Source organism: Centropristis striata, chromosome 16 (genome assembly GCF_030273125.1).
Source record: "Centropristis striata isolate RG_2023a ecotype Rhode Island chromosome 16, C.striata_1.0, whole genome shotgun sequence".
Taxonomy (NCBI): domain Eukaryota; kingdom Metazoa; phylum Chordata; class Actinopteri; order Perciformes; family Serranidae; genus Centropristis; species Centropristis striata.
The window spans coordinates 3,858,833-3,877,529 of record NC_081532.1 but is presented as its reverse complement, the minus strand read 5'-3'; the positions used below and the strand labels follow the sequence as shown (position 1 = coordinate 3,877,529).

Here is an 18,697-nt window from a genome sequence, read left to right as displayed (position 1 = left end):
CGATACTAAAATGTTGTACACTGTAATAAATGATTCTGTAGTCATTTTATTTTACTTAATATATTTGATATAGTGTATTAAATATAAATGCGTCCTTGATTTTGAGGCAGTTGTTTAAGTAACTTTAATACAAAAATGGGTTGTCAAAAGTATCGATACTAAAACGTTGTATCCGGATACAATACTCATTTTCAAAAGTATCGAGTATCTGAAGCTTGTTATCATAGTTGCAGTTTCTTTTTGCACAACTGTTTTTTATTATAAATATTTAACCTGTGGTTCTGTTAATTTTTACATGTTGCATTTTTCTTGTTGTTAAAAATATTTCTGTTAAATTTTGGGGTCTTTGTTTTTATCCTTGTGGTATCGAAAATGGTATCGAGTATCGAATATTTTGCTGAGTATCGGTATCGAGTTGAAAATTTTAGTATCGTGACAACTTCTGAATAGAGGGGTAGAAAGAAATTAAACAAATGAAAGCTGTTGTTACTTACAAATACATTTTTCTTACATGGTTTTGCTGAAACAGAACCGAGCGGGGCGATGACATTCAACAACCCACTTGTGATTGTGAATATGTAGGTCAGCGCAAATACAAAACACACATTTTCTCCGACATGCAGGGAAAGTTCTCTGCGGCCGGCTGGAGCGACGGCAGCCAAAAAACTGCAGGCCCCTCGCTGGAAACAGCCACATGAACTATCAGAGTCACACCACACCAATTAGTTCGCTCAAGTTCTATTTATGGAACATTGAGCAGCCAGTCGGTACGTGAACCTGGTTCAGAAACAGCGATAAAGTGAACAATGTGTCCTGGAAATGTGTTCTAGTGATTATTATTATTAAGCCTCGCTACGTGGCTGCAGGGAAGTGCACGGACATGTAATAAGAACAGTCAGACTAAAGTATTTTCCACAAATAGATGAAGAAGAGGGAGTGTTAAAACAGAGAGAAAGGAAAAGACAGAGTTGACAGAGTGTGTGTGTGTGTGTGTGTGTGTGTGTGTGTGAGCAGAGAATCCAGAAATGACGGCAGCGACCAGAGAACAGCATGCCAAACCTTGGAAGTCATTTCCTGCTTCATGGAAGACTTTTATGGAATTCTAGCAGCGTGGCTCACGTCACAGCCAGAGACGGAGAGAAAAGAAAGCCCACCCCCACCTCCACCCCCACCTCCTCTTCATTCCCTCCCATTTGATTCCTCCATCCAGTCCGTCTACCCTCAGCTGTCTGTTCTGAGGCTGAGCAGAGCCAATACAGTACAATCAGGGTTCCTCCAGTAGCGTAATGCTGCATTTACACTCAATTCTTTGGCTCCACTAAACTCAAACTCATCATTTTCCACTGTGAGTAGTCGCCACAGGGGGGCTGCGAGAAACTGAAGCTGTGACATCATCTTCAAGACAACACACAGTGCGTTTACATGCACAGTTTAAATCGAGCTAAGCTTAAAAATCGATTTTAGCGTCTAATCAGACTTCTGTCCTTGTCCCAGTTTACATGCAACTGAGAAAATCGAATAACTGACAGGAACGTGTCCTCCTCCTCAACACTGGGTGGCAATATGCGTCATTTCAGTGGGTTAATATGGCGCCTTTCTGTTGACCTCAGTTTGACACTTTGTGTCGTCGCTACTGACCGGCTAATACGACCGGCTAACGTGACGGGCTAATGTGACCAGCTAATACGACCGGCTAATGTGACCAGCTAATACGACCGGCTAATGTGAGCGGCTAATGCGAGCGGCTAATACGACCGGCTAATACGACCGGCTAATGACACCGGCTACTGTGAATGCTTTCTTGAATGTTTATTGTTATATTGTATTGTTATTGTTTTATTGCTTGTTTTTCAAGCTGGCGAAAAATCCAATTCAAGTCACATTATCTGGGTGTCCTAATCTGAGTTGGAGAACTCCAACATTAGTGAGACTAACACGTTTACATGCACTCTAGTTGTCCAGGTATAGTCAGATTAAGGCAATACGTTTTTAAGGTTAAAGTGTCAAGTAAACATACTGAGTGGCTGCATCCTTTCATTAGTGACCAACAGAGGAACATCAGCACTTTGTCAGTTGTACGCCGTGGAGACATTTGACTCAACTTGACAGAATAAAAAAAAAGTCAACTTTGACTCAACACCAATGACTTGTAGCTTCACTTGAGCTCTTTGACTTTATAAAAATTGAAACCAGCTTCTGGCCAAACTGTATGCTATTAAAAGTGCAATGTCAGCACTATTTTGTTTTTATGACAAAGCTCAGCCACGCTTGTTTTAACAAATAAATGCACATTAAATTTGGATAAAGAGTTCATTGTGACCTGTTAATGAATTGAAACTCAAAGTGAAGGACTCGGGACTTGCCTGTCTTGAGACTTACTGGTCCATGGTGCATCTTTATAAATTAGAATATCATAGAAAAGTTTATTTATGTCAGTAATTCAATTAAAAAAGTGGAAATAACACATTATATAGATCCATTACACACAGAATGTAACATTTAATGTCTTAATTTATCTAATTTATTTTAATTATAATGATTTTGGCTTACATTTAATAAATTCAGGGTCTCAAAAAAACCATTTTAAAACGTATGTTTAATCTGGAAATGTTGGCCCTTGAAAAGTATTTACATCTATATGACTCAATACTTGGTTGGAGCTTGACTTGAACTACTGGAAATGGACTTTTACATGATATTCTAATATATTAAGATGCACCTGTAGCTTTGAGGGCTGCCATCACACATCCACACCTGGATTATGTGAATTTTTAAAAATTGCGGCCACTATTAATGGCAGCTTGGCTATTTAATGTCAGGTTTGTGCAAGCTGTGAGTCAAGGGGCATGGAGTATAACATCATCACTAAAAAAGCTGGCCTTTCCACCTGAAGCATGTGCAAAATAGCCCTGCACTTTTGTGCAACATTGATTAAGCCATTACTGAGACCCGACATGAAAGTAATGTAACTTGGGAACGATCTGTTTAAATCCAATAAAACTCCCGCCGGCTAATGTTGTTTGTGCAATATTTGTTTTCCCTTCTAAAGGGCGATATTAGCTTTTAGAGAGGCGGGCACCACTTTTAGACAACATCAACAAAGTGAGAGAAAGCAGCAGTGATGGAGGGATGAAAGGAGGGAAGGAGTGGGGCAGCAGGCTGTAAATACTGCTCCAGTAGGAGGCTTGCAGGGGAAATGGAAGCAGCGTTTGCTACTGTGATCAATAGCTAAGTGCCTTCCTGGCATTTGTCTATTTAATCCATTATCGAAGGCCATTTGAGCCACGATGTGGACCTGCAGCTCGCAGGAAGAGCTGGAGGATGGATGCAGGAGTCCATGTGGACGAGACACAAGACACGCCCACTCACGTGTGGAAACACATGCAGAAATACTACAGAAGGAACCTGAGAGGTCAGATAAATACATTTTACACAATATGGCAGCCATTTATGGACTATATATTCAGTCAAAAGAAAGGACTATATGTTCAGTCAAAGCCAATTATGACATGTCACAAGTAGTTTTATTGAAACTGTTTATTTAAGTGAACATAAATACTGTATAACAACAGAAGTACCTTTTTTTTTTTTTAAATAAAAAATAGCCGATGAAATAAAATAGGGCTAATCTTTTTCCGAAATAAATATATTTATATGAGAGAAAATTTCAAATTGCCAGTCAAGCAAACCGCAAAATATTTGATTTTTTTTTAAACAAAAAATTGCAACTGCGCCTGGGCGATATGGACCAAATGTCATATCACTATACCAAATATAATAAATCCCATGAAAAATTAACATCTGTAAATTTTAGAACGCTTGACATCCTCCAAGTTGTATTATTACTATTTATTTATCATATGCACTGAATTCATATGGATTTTATTACTGTGCGATATCTCTTTCTTTTTTAAATATACTATAACTGGCAATGTGCAATAATTTGTGCAATAATTTGTCCTTCAAACGTGCAATATATTTATGAATACTGCATAGCATCATATCTGCTTCTGGCAAATTGAAGACTGTGCACCTTACCTCCTTTCTTGCCTGTGTTTACATTATATCATATATATTTTTCTTTACATTTACTTGCCTATTTATGTTTATGTTTATATTGTATATTTTTATATTTTATTTATTGTCAAACTGCTTTTTGGAGTCAGCTCTCAAATCTCATTGTACATGTGTATAGTGACAACAAAGACATTCTATTCTATTTAAATCTCTCTTTTATTTGTAAACATTATTATTATTATTATTATTGTTTTGGTATTTGATTTGACTCCACCTCGGTGTTTGTTTGTTGTTGTTGTTTTTTATTGCTTTTATTGCTCTACTATCATTCTGTTCTTTCGTGTTGATTCGAAGCATAAACTAACATGCATCTTCTTTATTTTTGTATGCGAACGAAAGAAAAAAAACAAATAAAGAGAAGCTTAAAAAAGCACTACAGAAGGAATGTCTGTACGATGACCAGTGTCAGTTATGAATGTTTGCAGTAAGAAAAAACAACAAAACAGCATACCGCAATAAATGCTCGATGGAAAAAATAAATCCAGAGCACTCTCCACCTCGTGGAAAGCAATTACTGATTCACAAGAGCTCCTTCATTTTGGAGTGTTGGAGAGCGAGACACAGAAAGAGAGAGAGGAACGAGGGAAAGGACAGAGAGAGGTTTGTCCTTTCAATGCGAGACTGAAGCATCGGCTGCCAAAACTCTCTACGTGTCCCGTCTCACACCACCACGTACATGTATGTGTGCACATGTGCAGTACAGTCTATGTATATATAACCACTAACCACCTCCATGCAATCAGAAACACTGTGACAGGACTTCAGAGGTGTTCAGGGAGGACTAGGGGTGCACCGATTTCCTTCATTTTACGTCAAACCAATCTTATCTATCTCCGCAAAGGTCTGAAAGTATTTATTTTACAAAATTGGTCTCACAGGAAACCGTGGAATAGCCACGGAATCACTCAAATTTCCGTGTAACTGACACGGATTTCGCTACAATGCAAGTTAATGACAGTCATATCCCGTGGCTATTCCAACATACAAAGTGATTATGTACATTCACTGAGTGAATATTTAGAAAATAAAACATGTATTTCTCGCTAGAAATGTGATCAAAATCCATTTTTATGCAGAAACTAAGTCAAAATATTGATTTTTTTTCACTAAAAATGAGAGAACTGTCCGCCATGTTTTTTGTTCTGACCGCCGGGACCTTAAAGGTCACGTGACTTGGAACACGAATAGCCATTAACTTGCATTGTAGCGAAATCCGTGTCAGTTTCACGGAAATTTGAGTGATTCCGTGGCTATTCCACGGATTTTGAGTTAAGCAAATCCGTGGCTATTTCACGGATTCCTGTGAGACCAGGTTCTTATTTTAAGTTCAACATTTTATTAACTACATCAGACATTGTGATTTCCTTTATTTGTTAAAGAAAAATACTGCTGCTGTGTTATTGTTTTTCAATAAAATAAGATTCAAACATTGAAGGTGTGCAATCGGTGCAGCCTAGTGAGGACTGTACAGGACTGTCTGTCCCCGGTTAGAGGGTAGTAATTTCACAGTGTGGTATTAGTACTTTTACTGCAGTAAAGGATCTGAATACTTCTTCCAGAACTAATATTAATACAGAATGTATTCCAGCTAAACTTTCCCAAAAAGAAAAAAACTCCTAACTACACAGTGCCACTTGTTAATTTTGTGTAAATACTACTAGATAATGTAAATACAATGTTGTATATGGAAAAAAAATCTTTAAAATCAAAGGGAAAATCATTTGTGCGCAGAAAGATTTTGTTTTTATGTGATTTTTGATTTGATATCATTCAGAAAATGTTTATTTTCTGGACTGCCAAAAGCCTGTTCCAAACACAGAATATTGTGTGATACATGAATAGTGTACAGGTTCCTGCAGTGTGTGTCCATGTGGAAAACCCATGTTGTTGGCCGGTTAATGATTACAATGGAAAGCAACCTGTTGACTGAGGTTAGGACGGACACGGCAGTCAAATTAAATCCCCACACTCACTTTTAGCCACAAACACACTTTCAGACACCCACAGAGCTGTTTAACATCTCAGTAAAAGGCTCCATTACCTTGAAACATACTACAGTAAACTCATTTAACTGCAGGAAAAGGTGGTAGTGGTTTGATAATGTGGAGGGGGGTTAAATATGTTTAAGAATAGCAGCCCAGGCTGGAATTACAGCACTTTTTTTTTGATAAGATAGTGGTGCAACCATGCACACCCACGTCCTGTTATTTTACTTTGGCGCAATAACAACCAACAGCCAACCATGGTCAACAAATCAAACTATTGTCATCTGAGGACGTCAACATCTCAAACCACCGGAATCCTCAGCAGATAAAAAAAGAGGACAAGTCATGAGCAAAATAGCTACGAGGGAAACAAAATTAGGAATGATGAAAACAAAAGAAAAAGAGGAAACTACCGTCACAGCATGATGATGTTTGATAAATGATTTCAACTCAATGAGTTATTTTTACACTCCATGCCTTAACCCAAATATGTTTTTTTCAAACATTTTTAAATGAACTGTAGTGTAAACAACAACCAACTTACTAACATAAAGAAATGGAAGTTTGTGCATGAAATTCCCAGTGCAGCCAAACAGATTTACTGACTTGAAGCTGACTCAATGAAAAACATCTCTCCTCCTTTCATTACCCTGAACAAACTGCTGGGTAATTTCTTGTCTGTCCAGTCTGTCAAGCCTTTAGAACCAGTGTTTCCACAGGATTTTGTAGGACTATGATGGGGGGACCCGAACAGAGTAGTGGAGTCTAGGGGCATACTCCCTCGGAGAACATTTTTGCCCTAAAAGCCCAAATTTGGTGCCTCTATTCCATCTTAATCATTGCATATTTTAATGAATTATTGTAAAAGGAGAATAAGGGTTCTTCTATGTTTTATTTAAGGCCTCTTATTTTGACAGTCTTCTTGCAAATACTGTGGTGGATTCTACTAACACATCCATGTGCTCTTATTGTAAAAGATACAAGTGTTTTCTTTTATTTTGAAGGCGGGTCTAACACGTTCTTACCGTAACGCCTTATGGTGTGTTCAATGTACACTTAAAGTTGGAACATGGAGCTCGGAACAACGTCAAAAATTATTAGAGTAGACCTTGAATGCACCATTAGCAGCCAGACTCTCCATGTGCTGCAATGTAAATAATCTAACTAATGGAACATTAATCCTCTATTTTTACTGACGATGTTTGTCGCTGAAAGTGGGGGGGACGGATCTGGATCACTATGAATCTGGGGGGACATATCCCCCCCGTCCTTAGCACCATGTGCATGCATGACACAAGGCTAGATTTAATTTCTACTACAAAAACATTTTATTACAAAGTTACTACACTGCAAAAAAGGTGTGTCTAAAAACCAGATAAAAACAGTAAATCTGAGGGAAATGATCTTGCTGCATGGACAGATAATTTACCTTGGCAAGATTTCTGAAATTAAGATTATTAAATCTAGAAATAAGCATGTTGAACACTTAAAATAAGAAATAACTCTTAAAACAAGATCTTGCTGTCCATGCAGCAAGATCATTTCCCTCAGATTTAGTGTTTTTAGACACCTTTTTGCAGTGTACACTGGTGTCTTTAATTCTACTTTAATGACAGTTATCCACCTCTGACAGACTTTCCCCACATTACACCTCGTCACATCCAGGGAGGTCATACCCTTCAGCCAGACCTGAACAAAAAGCGCAAACACAACTCAAACAACGGATAAGGCCGGCCCTTGAGTGGAGCCGGGGCGGGATCGGAGCACCAATGAATTCAAGCCGTCCCACACGCGGCAGCAGCGCTGCAGCCCTGCTAGCGTGGACGCAGACGACCACAGAGAACAAAGACCTCAATTATGTGGAGCTCTAACAGGAGAGCTAAAAACGGGACCATGGGCAGGGAATAAAACCTTGGAGCGCTGCAGGAATGCCGAGCGCTCAAGCACCATCAACACACAACACACTGTCACTCCCAAATCAGCGCCACCACTGAACTTTCTCCTCTCTGTGAAACAGGGCAGTGTTCAAGTGGCTGGAACAGAGGACTCTTATGCTTTCTTGCACCCGAACTTGTCAAGTGCGTAACTGCAGTTGCAGAACAGTGCATGATACAGCGGGGGGAGGGGGAGGGGGGGGCGGTGTGTGTGTATGGTTTCTTTATAACTTGGGACATTGACCCATTTACACTGCAGAGCAACAAAGAGGAATATTAACCCCTGAGAGGCAACTCTGCAAACCTGAAAGAGGCATTTGAGCTGGCGTCATGCAACAAATGTCAAATCTGCACATGAATCTCAACCAGTATTATTGGCAGGAAGCAAACGGCAAAAGTTCCCAGCAGAGGCGGTTCTACACAGGGGCCTCCAGGGGCCAGCCTGCTGTGGCCCCTGTGTCAAATTAATAATAAAATGATACATTTATAATGATGAACGACGGAACAATTCTTCCCTATTTTTTGTTCAAACAATATCTCATTGTACACAAAAGGAACGAACCTGGTCTCACAGGAATCCGTGAAATAGCCACGGATTCGCTTAACTCAAAATCCGTGGAATAGCCACGGAATCACTCAAATTTCCGTGAAACTGACACGGATTTTGCTACAATGCGAGTTAATGACAGTCATGTCCCGGCTATTCCATGGATATTTTTTCCTATTGGTTTGTTCCAAGTCACGTGACTTTCAAGGTCCCGGTGGTCAGAACAAAAAACATGGCGGACAGTTCTCTCATTTTTAAGTGAAAAAAAAACAATATTTTGACTTAGTTTCTGCATAAAAATGGATTTTGATTACATTTCTAGCGAGAAATATATGTTTTATTTTGTAAATATTCACTCAGTGAATGTACATAATCACTTTGTATGTTGGAATAGCCACGGGATATGACTGTCATTAACTTGCATTGTAGCAAAATCCGTGTCGGTTTCATGGAAATTTGAGTGATTCCGTGGCTATTCCACGGATTTTGAGTTAAGTGAATCCGTGGCTATTTCACGGATTCCTGTGAGACCAGGTTGAAAGGAACCCAGAATGTGTACATTGTATGATAGTCTAATTGTGCAATAAAAGCTTGTGTATATATATATATTTAAAAAAATTCTCACTGTGCTGCACTTTCAAAATAAAAAAAATAATGGTGCACAAAAATGAGAAATGTCATTGTCATACAAAAATAACTGTTATTGTTAGTAAGTCTCACTGCTTCAATCAATGTTTTTGTATCTTCCAAATATACTTCAATTAGATAAATAAAGGTTTTGAATGCTTAAATATCATCTTTGCTGTTTTTTAATGTGCCCCTCTGATTAAACACTGGCCCCCACAGTAAAACTGGTCTAGTTCCCAGGCTGACAAATTTGGAGAATGTCTGCTATTAACTTTGTCCGGTGTTGTGAAACAGTATGTTTCCATAAAAAAGTGGTGTTTACTGAGTATAATCTCACTTCTCAGAATGGTAACTTGAAAAAAAGGAGGTATTTATTGCCCAACAAATATAAACAGATAACACAAGTAAGCCATTGACACACAAAAATCCTGCTTTTCTGCAGGATGGAACGGGGTCAGAGGTCAAAGAATACGCTTCCAGTACCACCAATCATTTCCACTCCATTACAAAAGGAATGCATGTTAAATCTACAGTGGTTTGCAGCCATTTATATAACATGTAAATGAGCCAATTAAGAGCAAGCTCACGCCCGTTTATTACTCTTTAGATAAGCTGCTTTGAAAAGCCGCGGTGAATTGCTCGGCTTGACTTCAAGCGTGCATGCATACCTAGTTTCTCCACCAGTTTGAGCATGACTCCTCCGATGTGGATTTCCCCGGTGACCCTCAGCGACACGTCCCTGTGCAGGTCGGTCACATGCATCTTCAGCTCCCACGTCCCGTCGGCGTAGCAGCCATCGGGCATCCGGATCCCGTCCAGCGCCATCCTGCAAAAAAAAGACCCCGTCAGAGTCTGAAATTCTGACACACTGGAGTGAAAAGAAACCTTTTGACCCTCCGGAAAGGAATACGTGTGGTGCAAAAGCCTAAGCATGCAGGGTCCTGAGAAAGAACTGGACTCTGGTAGACCCGGTGGATATTTCTGTGCATGTGGACTTAGGAGGGGTTTAACTTCATTAAGTAGAAGTTTTTGAGTACTTTTCATTTTGACAATTTCTTCTGACTTCAACTTTTTCTCATTATTTTGACTATTTTCTTGTTATTTTGAATTTTTTTCTCATTATTTTGTCGCTTTTCTCATTATTTTGATTTTTTTTCTCATTATTTTGATTTTTTTTCTCATTATTTTGTCGCTTTTCTCGTTATTTTGACTTTTTTCCTCATGATTTTAACTTTTTTTTCTCATTTTGACTTTTTTCATGTGACTTCAACATTTTTTTTTCATTTTCACAGTTTCTTGTGACTTCAACTATTTTTCTCATTATTTTGACGATTTTCTCATTATTTTGATTTTTTTTTCTCAATATTTTGTCGCTTTTCTCATTATTTTGACTTTTTTCTCATGATTTCAACTTTTTTTTCTCATTTTGACTTTTTTCATGTGACTTCAACGTTTTTCTTTTCATTTTCACAGTTTCTTGTGACTTCAACTTTTTTCTCATTATTTTGACGATTTTCTCTGTTCTTGAATACTTTGAGTGCTAAATAACAACTCCAGGAAAACTATACATGGATAGTTTATTGCAGGGACTCCCAACCGGGGGTTGGGGAGGGTGGGGGCTCTTAATATTAAGGGGTGAAATAAATATAATGGGTTAAATATATACATCTGTGCCTATAAATTTGGAAAAAAAAGCCAATCTACAAGCTCACAACACATACCTTGGTCATCATCTTGTGTGTTAGCATGCTAGAAGTTATTTATTAGCGGTACAGCTGAGGCAGATGGGAATGTTATTAGTTCATCAGGTATAATGGTACATATAATAAGATATTTCAATGCTCAATGATCCGTATTGGTGTACATATGCACCAATAATATGCGATATTAGGGCTGCAGCTAACGATTATTTTAATTATCGATTAATCTGTCGATTATTTAACCCACTGAGGTCTAAAACGCCTGTAAAACCTCTGGGCAATTTTAAAATAACCCCCTAAAACCTGAAGTTTTTCTGGAAATTCAACAGAAGTGTCAACACTTCTACTAAATAATAGATTTTTCAGCCTCTGTAGCAGATAGAAATGAAATTCAAAAAGTATTTGAGAGCTTATACAAATACTACAAAACGACGTATCTGCTTTCCAGGCTTCAATGGGTTAAACCAGTGATTCCCAACCGGGGGGGTGCCAAAGATCCAAGGGGGGTCTCAAAACCCTCTTCATTTTAAGGCGTGTAATAAATCTAATGGGTTAAATATATATATCTATGCTTATAAATTTGAAAAAAGCCAATCTACAAGCTCATAACACATGGCAAAGCTTCATGCAGGTTTGAATGTCTGCTTTTTTCAAATGTAATTTAGCATAAAAGTGTAAATTTAACCTCTTAAAACTGTGTGGGGGTCCACACAAACTTGGTGTCCCGTGAAAGCAGAAACTACGCTGATTACAAAGATATGTGTGACATCACTGTGCTGCGAAAACTTGGCGAGCTGGCCCCCAAAGGATGGGGGTCGCCAAAGTTTACAATGATAAAAATGTGGGTCCCTCAGGAAAAAGGTTGGGAATCACCTGTTTATTGCATTTACAGTATCTGGTTTTAGTTGCCGGTTACGTAACAGATTCAGGTTTTACATTAAAAATATGTTCTTAGTTCATAAAAGGGACTTTAAACATCTTGGTCTGTTGCTCAGAAACATACCATTTGAAGTAGTCAAATACTTTAAATAACCGTGAGTTGTAACCCTATGACTCAACGTGTGACTTGATTTGTGATGTCTGCAGAGTTTTCCAAAGAAAACCCAAACTTGATGATGTCATAGTGATGTCATCAGAGTAATTCTAAGTAAGCTTGGACTACTGATCTATAATAAAGGGCCTGTAGTACACACTTGAGATGTGAAATTCACTTGAATTTAGTGTGATTTCTGCATCAAAGTGATCAAGCTTGTCGATCTGGTAGAGACAATACACTAGATTTGACCAAAAAAACTGACATTAGCATGTGATAACTTTATACATAAGCAGTTTTACAAGGAAACAAGTTTCTAACCAGAGATGTGCTCATACATTTATTGGAAAAAATAAGTAATTCAGAATGAAAAAAGCATTTAAAAGATGACTTATCCACTACAGAAAGAGCTAATCAACTAGATCAAAACAATAGATAGATAGATAGATAGATAGATAGATAGATAGATAGATAGATAGATAGATAGATAGATAGATGGACGGATGAGGTCCAATAGCTTCCAATCTTGTTTGTGCAATAAATAAGTACAATTCCCTCACATGCATACTCCCATAAACCCCAACTATCTTATTAGGTTTTAGATTTATATATTGCTCGCACTGATTTTCTTTCTTCTTTTTTTACTTATTAACGAACTGTCACTGGTTTTATTAAACTGTTATTTATACCCCAGGTATATAGTGATACATTTTAAAGTGTATAGTGTTAGTTTTTCTCATTTTTTATGTCACAATATGTATGTATTCAAAAAAATGTCTCTTCTCTTGCCATTTCTGTCTGATTTGTCATTTGGGAGCTGCTGTGACGAACACAATTTCCCTGTAGGGATTAATAAAGTATTTCTATTCTATCTATCTAGATATCTAGATAGATAGATATCTAGATAGATAGATAGATATGTTAGTACAACTTCTGCTGATGAGTTTTTCCATTTGCAGTAAAGTAAGATTCACTTCTCTCAACATTTTCAGACTCTTGAAGCTCTCTAGGAGACATCTGACCCTCCAGGAGGATCCAGAAAGAGATGAAGGTGAACTTCAGTCTCTCTTTAAGCTCAGACTGTGAACAAGACGCGCCCTGTTGACTGAAATCTGCCAAAAAAGTTACAATATAACACACTGACTGTCATGTTCTGATGGGAGCTGCTCCAGAGAAATAGAGAGAAAGTGGCCTGTCGATATAAAAAACAGCCTCTGATCGATAAAGAGCCGAACAAAGGCTCCGAGCCCCGAGGCGACAAGTTCAACCAGGACCTCTGGAGGGTTTTACCTCCGGAAAAGTGCCGGTTCACCTGTTAAAATAACGGTAAAGGCTCTTACAAATAGACAGAGAGGGCTTCATTATGTAAGCGGAGTCCGTGCAGCAGCTCCCGGCTACATGCAACCTTCTCCCAGTCGCTCCTTAAAGCTCTGAGTTCACTAGAAAGTGAGTTTAAAGGCGAAACAAGCCGCTCGAATCAGCTTCAGAGTCGCTAATTCCACGTACAATGTAGCAGAAGCGGTTCGAAACCCGCTAGAAGCAAGAAAAAGACTCGTTTTCATATTTCATAGCGGCGAGCGAGCAAAGCTTTGAGGACGAAGATTTAAATGTGTACTCACCTTCACCAAGACGGAAAAAACACACTAAAACAGTCGACTACTGGGTTCAGAACAAGTCCCCCGTCTTTAAATCATGTAGGAAGTCTTTCAGAGACAATAAAAACAGAAAGAAATCCCCGAAGAACTCGCTGGAGAAGTGAAGTATCCCAAACAGTTTTCCTGCAGGCTCTGGGCTTAATGGAGTCCAGCCGTCCCTCTTCTCCCTCCCAGATCACGTCACTGATCCAGTCCCACTTTTCCTTTCAGACTGGGAGCTGAGCTGCTCTCTACTGGTCTCTTACTGGTCTACTGGTCTCATACTGGCCCCCCTGTCACCTCACAGTACTCCTTCTCCCTTTTTCAGCTTTTTTTTTTTGCCCACAAGAGAGACAGAAATGCAAGTCATGCTTGCGTTTAATTTGGTGTGATCCCTATTAATTAGTGGTCGACCGATATGGGTTATTTTTTAAGGCCGATGCCGATACCGATTATCGCCGATATGTGCTGCCGATTTTTTCTTTCTTTTTCTTGAAGCCGATATTGCCTTTTCTCTTCTTAAACTCAAATTACCTGGGGGCCACTGGAGGCAGTATCAAAATGACCAAAAAAAGGCTCAAAATTACTCTAAAAAAAAGACACAAAATGACAGGAAAAAAACAAAATTACTTTAAAAAAACACAATGACCAAAAAAAGACAGAGAATTACTAAAAAAAACAAACACAAAAAGACACAAAATGACCAAAAAAGACACAAAATTACAAAAAAAGACACAAAATGACTGAAAAAAACACTAAATTATTTAAAAAAAGACACAAAATAACAAAAAAAAAAATACACAGAATTACCAAATTTATCTTTCTTGAAGCTGATATTGCCTTTTCTCTTCTTAAACTCAAATTACCTGGGGGCCACTGGAAGCAGTATTAAAATGACCAAAAAAGAGACACAGAATTGCAAAAAAAAGACACAAAATGACCAAAAAAGACACAAAATGACAAAAAAAATACACTGAATTACCAAATTTATTTTTCTTGAAGCCGATATTGCCTTTTCTCCCTCCGTTTACATATAAAAATGACACAATGATAACCAATGTTACACAAGTCTCAATTTAAACAAAAAAAGAAACATTTATTAACAAAACAAATTAACAGAGCCTTTTGTAAACATAATAAAGTAACTATTTTCACCTACCTTTTGATCAAATATCCCAATTTTTTACCAGACTTGTCATATTTGAAGCTTTTAACTCCATTTATTCTGTTAACCTTAAATATACTGTTTTTTATTATGATAATCCAGATGATTGCAGATCTTGAATACCTTAATTATTTTAATATTTTAACTTATATATATATATATATATATATATTTTGCCCACAAGAGAGCCAGAAATGCAAGTCATGCTTGTGTTTAATTTGGTGAGATCCCTTTAAATTATCTGTTTTCTAAACATAATGCAGTAACAATTTTCACCTATTTTTTGATTGTCAAATATCCCTATTTTTTCAGTCTTACCTTATTTGAAGCTTTTAAATCCATTTATTCTGATAACCTTAAATATATTGTTTTTTATCATGATAATCCAGATGATTGCACTCTTGAATACCTGATTAATTTTATTATTTTAATTTATGTATTTTTTTATGCAGAAATGTTCTTATTCACTACCTCCGTTCTGTCCTTTTTCCCCCTTGAACTGAAATTTCTCTTTAAATCATTTATTAGACAACAAAAATATGCTTTTAAAAATATTTTTTTCCTGAATCCTCAGACTGAATTGTTTATTATGTGTTTTTTTTTAACATATACATGTGTTTTTTTAATTGATTTATTTATTTATTTTTTACATAATTTTGTATCACAAATTTCCATCTTCTCTTAGTCACTACAAACAGGAAAAATATTATTTTTCTTCTTAACATATTCATGTTTCTTCATGTACTGTTGAGGGGACTTAAACTGCAGAAATCCATAAAATTGTGTCATTTAATCTAATATTAAATCTCATTATGTAGCTTAACTCATTAGTTCAGGTGCTGACAAGTAATAAAAAAGACAATATTTACATCTTGACATATGATAATGATATTCTTCTCAGGAACTATCTGCCAAAATCAAGTTTTTATGTAATTTTTTTATGTCAATATCACATTTAACAGGGTAAAACATAATATAAACTATAAATAAAAACTCTGTTATATGCAAATGTGAACAGAATAATGTGTTTTCTTGCAGATTTAATCAAACTGCAGCCCTGTACAGCCTTAAAATTCAACACTATGTGGATAATGGACATGCAGTGAAGATCTCAAGCTGCCTTTTATGGCAATAGTGCTGCTGAGCCTTGCAGCAGCAGCATTCAGGGACCTTTGGGTCTTTAGCCCCAGGAGGAACAGCACAAAATAACAAGGCGTTTTAGTTTTGTCACAGTTTCAATAACAGTTTCTACACGTTTCTTTTCAGAGTAGATCGACTCCTTTGGACTTAAAGCCCCAACTGGAGGACTGTGAAATGTAGAAATTAGCCAAGATATACAGATAACTACATCCATTCCTGACACAGCACATATATTTAAAGGAGCGTTTTACTGTAATGTTGTATCTGGTCCAGGTTCAGGTATTTCAACATGACTTCACATACTCTATGGGGTTTTAAAGTAAAGAAATCCACTATATATCACTACTTCATCAAACTAAAACCTTCCTCTGGAGGATAACAAGTACACAGCTGCAGAAAAGTAGTAAATAATTGCAGTATTTATTCCTGACTAAGGAATAAAATGACAACTGCATCCATTCCTGACACAATTAGTTATTGCCCTTGACTCAGGGGTCTCAAACTCAAATTACCTGGGGGCTGCTGGAGGCAGTATCAAAATGACCAAAAAAAGACACAACATTACTAAAAAAGGATACAAAATGACAAAAAAGACACAAAATTACTAAAAAGAGACACAAAATTATTTAAAAAAGACACAGGGTTATTAAAAATAGACACAAAATTACCGAAAAAGATGCAAAATTATAAATAAAAAAAAGACACAATTATTTAAAAAAGACACACACTTATTAAAAAAGACACAAAATTACTAAAAAAAGACACAAAATGGCAGGAAAAAAAAATTACTTTAAAAAAGACACACAATGACCAAAAAAGACACAAAATTACCAAAAAAGACACAAAATGACTGAAAAAACACTAAATTATTTTAAAAAGACACAAAATGACCAAAAAAATACACAAAATTACTAAAAAAGACACAAAATTATTTTAAAAAAGACACGAAATTACCAAAAAAAGACAAAATTACTAAAAATAGACACAAAATTACCGAAAAAGATGCAAAATTATAAATAAAAAAAGACACAATTATTTAAAAAAGACACACACTTATTAAAAAAGACACAAAATTACTAAAAAAAAGACACAAAATGGCAGGAAAAAAAAACAAAATTACTTTAAAAAAGACACACAATGACCAAAAAAGACACAAAATTACTAAAAAAAAACACAAAATTACCGAAAAAAGACACAACTTTATTTAAAAAAGACAAAAAATTACAAAAAAAGTAGATAAAGGGACCTTCCACACACAACACGGTAAAGTGCCATTCGTATAAAACTCACATTAAACTTTCATATCAAGGTGGGGGCCACAAAATATCGTCACGAGGGCCACAATTGGCCCGCGGGCCACAAGTTTGAGACCCCTGCTCTAGAGTATAAGAAGTACACAGCTGCATAAAACTAGTTACAAAAGTGCAGCATTTTATTCCTGACAAAGACATAAAATGACAATTTCCCACAAAATTGAGAGTTGGAATGTAAAGTTCGAGTGTTTTTAAATGAAATGCATGAATAAACTTAGTTACTTGACCTGGTTTTATACATAAAACTCCTTCTCCTGCACGTACAAAGTGGATTTATTATCAGTAATGCAATAACAGATTAGTGTAATTTGCTAACAGACGTCAGATATCTAAAAAAAAAAAAAAAAGGGCTGCACCAGTCTCAAATAAAGCCTTGTAACTATGAGAAACTATATTCTGCAGGACAACATCACATTTTATTTCCCCTGTGCACCAAATTCAAAATTGTAACACAATATGGTATCATCAGTGTGTGACGCTGATAGCTTTCTGCATCCATTAGAGACATTAAGGATAATATTGTCTGCAGGTTGTAGCTCACGTCTTCACTGCTGCAGATGAATAATGGCATTTTATGAGAGCATTCGAACAAATGAAGACTGCTGTCTCCTTTCTTTCCAATACACACACACACACACACACACACACACACACACACACACACACCCACACACACACACACTCTCCAAGTGGTCTGCAGTAAAGACTCATGAATCATCAGCGTTTCTGGCTCGGTACCTCGTGAACTCGCTCTGCTCCAATCCTCCGGCTCAGGAATCTGGGCCTTGAGACTACGGACGGCATCAAAGCGATTTATAACCTCTCTCTCTCTTTTTCTCTCTCTCTCTCTCTCTCTCTCTCTCTCTGACCCCCTCGTCAGTGTCTGGCACCCGACCCATTGCCTTTTATAGGCTGTGTTTTAATTGCAGAGTAAACATTTGAGTCAGTCAGATGCAGCAGGAGAGTGAGATGGAGAGGAGAGCTGGCTCGGACGCTGGTGATGTGGAGGAGGAGGAGGAGGAGGAGGGAGGAGGTGAAGGGGGGAGGAAGAAGAGGCAGAAAGGAGGAGGAGGAGGATGTGAGGGGAAGGTGAACACTGTCTGCTTTTCAGGCACCTTAGGACTTTTTTTTCAGCATTTAGATCATGGGTCGGCAACCTTTATTGTCATTTTGTGTCTTTTCAAGTCTTTTTTGTATATTTTATTGTGTCTTTTTTGGTCATTTTGTGTCTTTTTAAGTATTTTTTTGCTAATTTTATTGTGTCTTTTTTGTGTATTATATTGTGTCTTTTTTAGTTATGCTGTGTTTTTTTAAGTCTTTTTCATGTCTTTTTTAGTCATTTTGTGTCTTTTGTTGTGTCTTTTTTGGCCATTTTGTCTCTTTTTATTAATCATTTTATGTCTTTTTGTGTCTTTTTTTAGTCATTTTGTCTCTTTTTTTTTGGTCATTTTGTGTCTTTTTAGTCCTTTAATTATACCTTATAACATTTTTTCAGCATTTGGATTGTCGTTGGGGATATTTGAGTGGCAGAAAATGGTATTT

At 37.0% G+C, this 18,697-nt stretch overlaps 1 protein-coding gene across 2 annotated transcripts in view; it reads right to left on the bottom strand.

Moving 5' to 3' along the window:
- fermt2 (FERM domain containing kindlin 2) overlaps window positions 1-13,834 on the bottom strand; it is an 84,302-nt gene extending 70,468 nt beyond the window's left edge. The window contains exons 1-2 of one of the 2 annotated variants that reach the window (XM_059352677.1): window positions 13,523-13,834; window positions 9,839-9,996 (exon numbers count right to left, since the gene is read on the bottom strand). In XM_059352677.1, coding sequence (XP_059208660.1) covers window positions 9,839-9,995 — 157 coding nt within the window. In that variant the 5' untranslated portion in view covers window position 9,996; window positions 13,523-13,834. The remainder of the gene's footprint in view (window positions 1-9,838; window positions 9,997-13,522) is intronic. The other variant, XM_059352678.1, reaches the window with a different exon arrangement.
- Window positions 13,835-18,697: the final 4,863 nt, after the last annotated feature.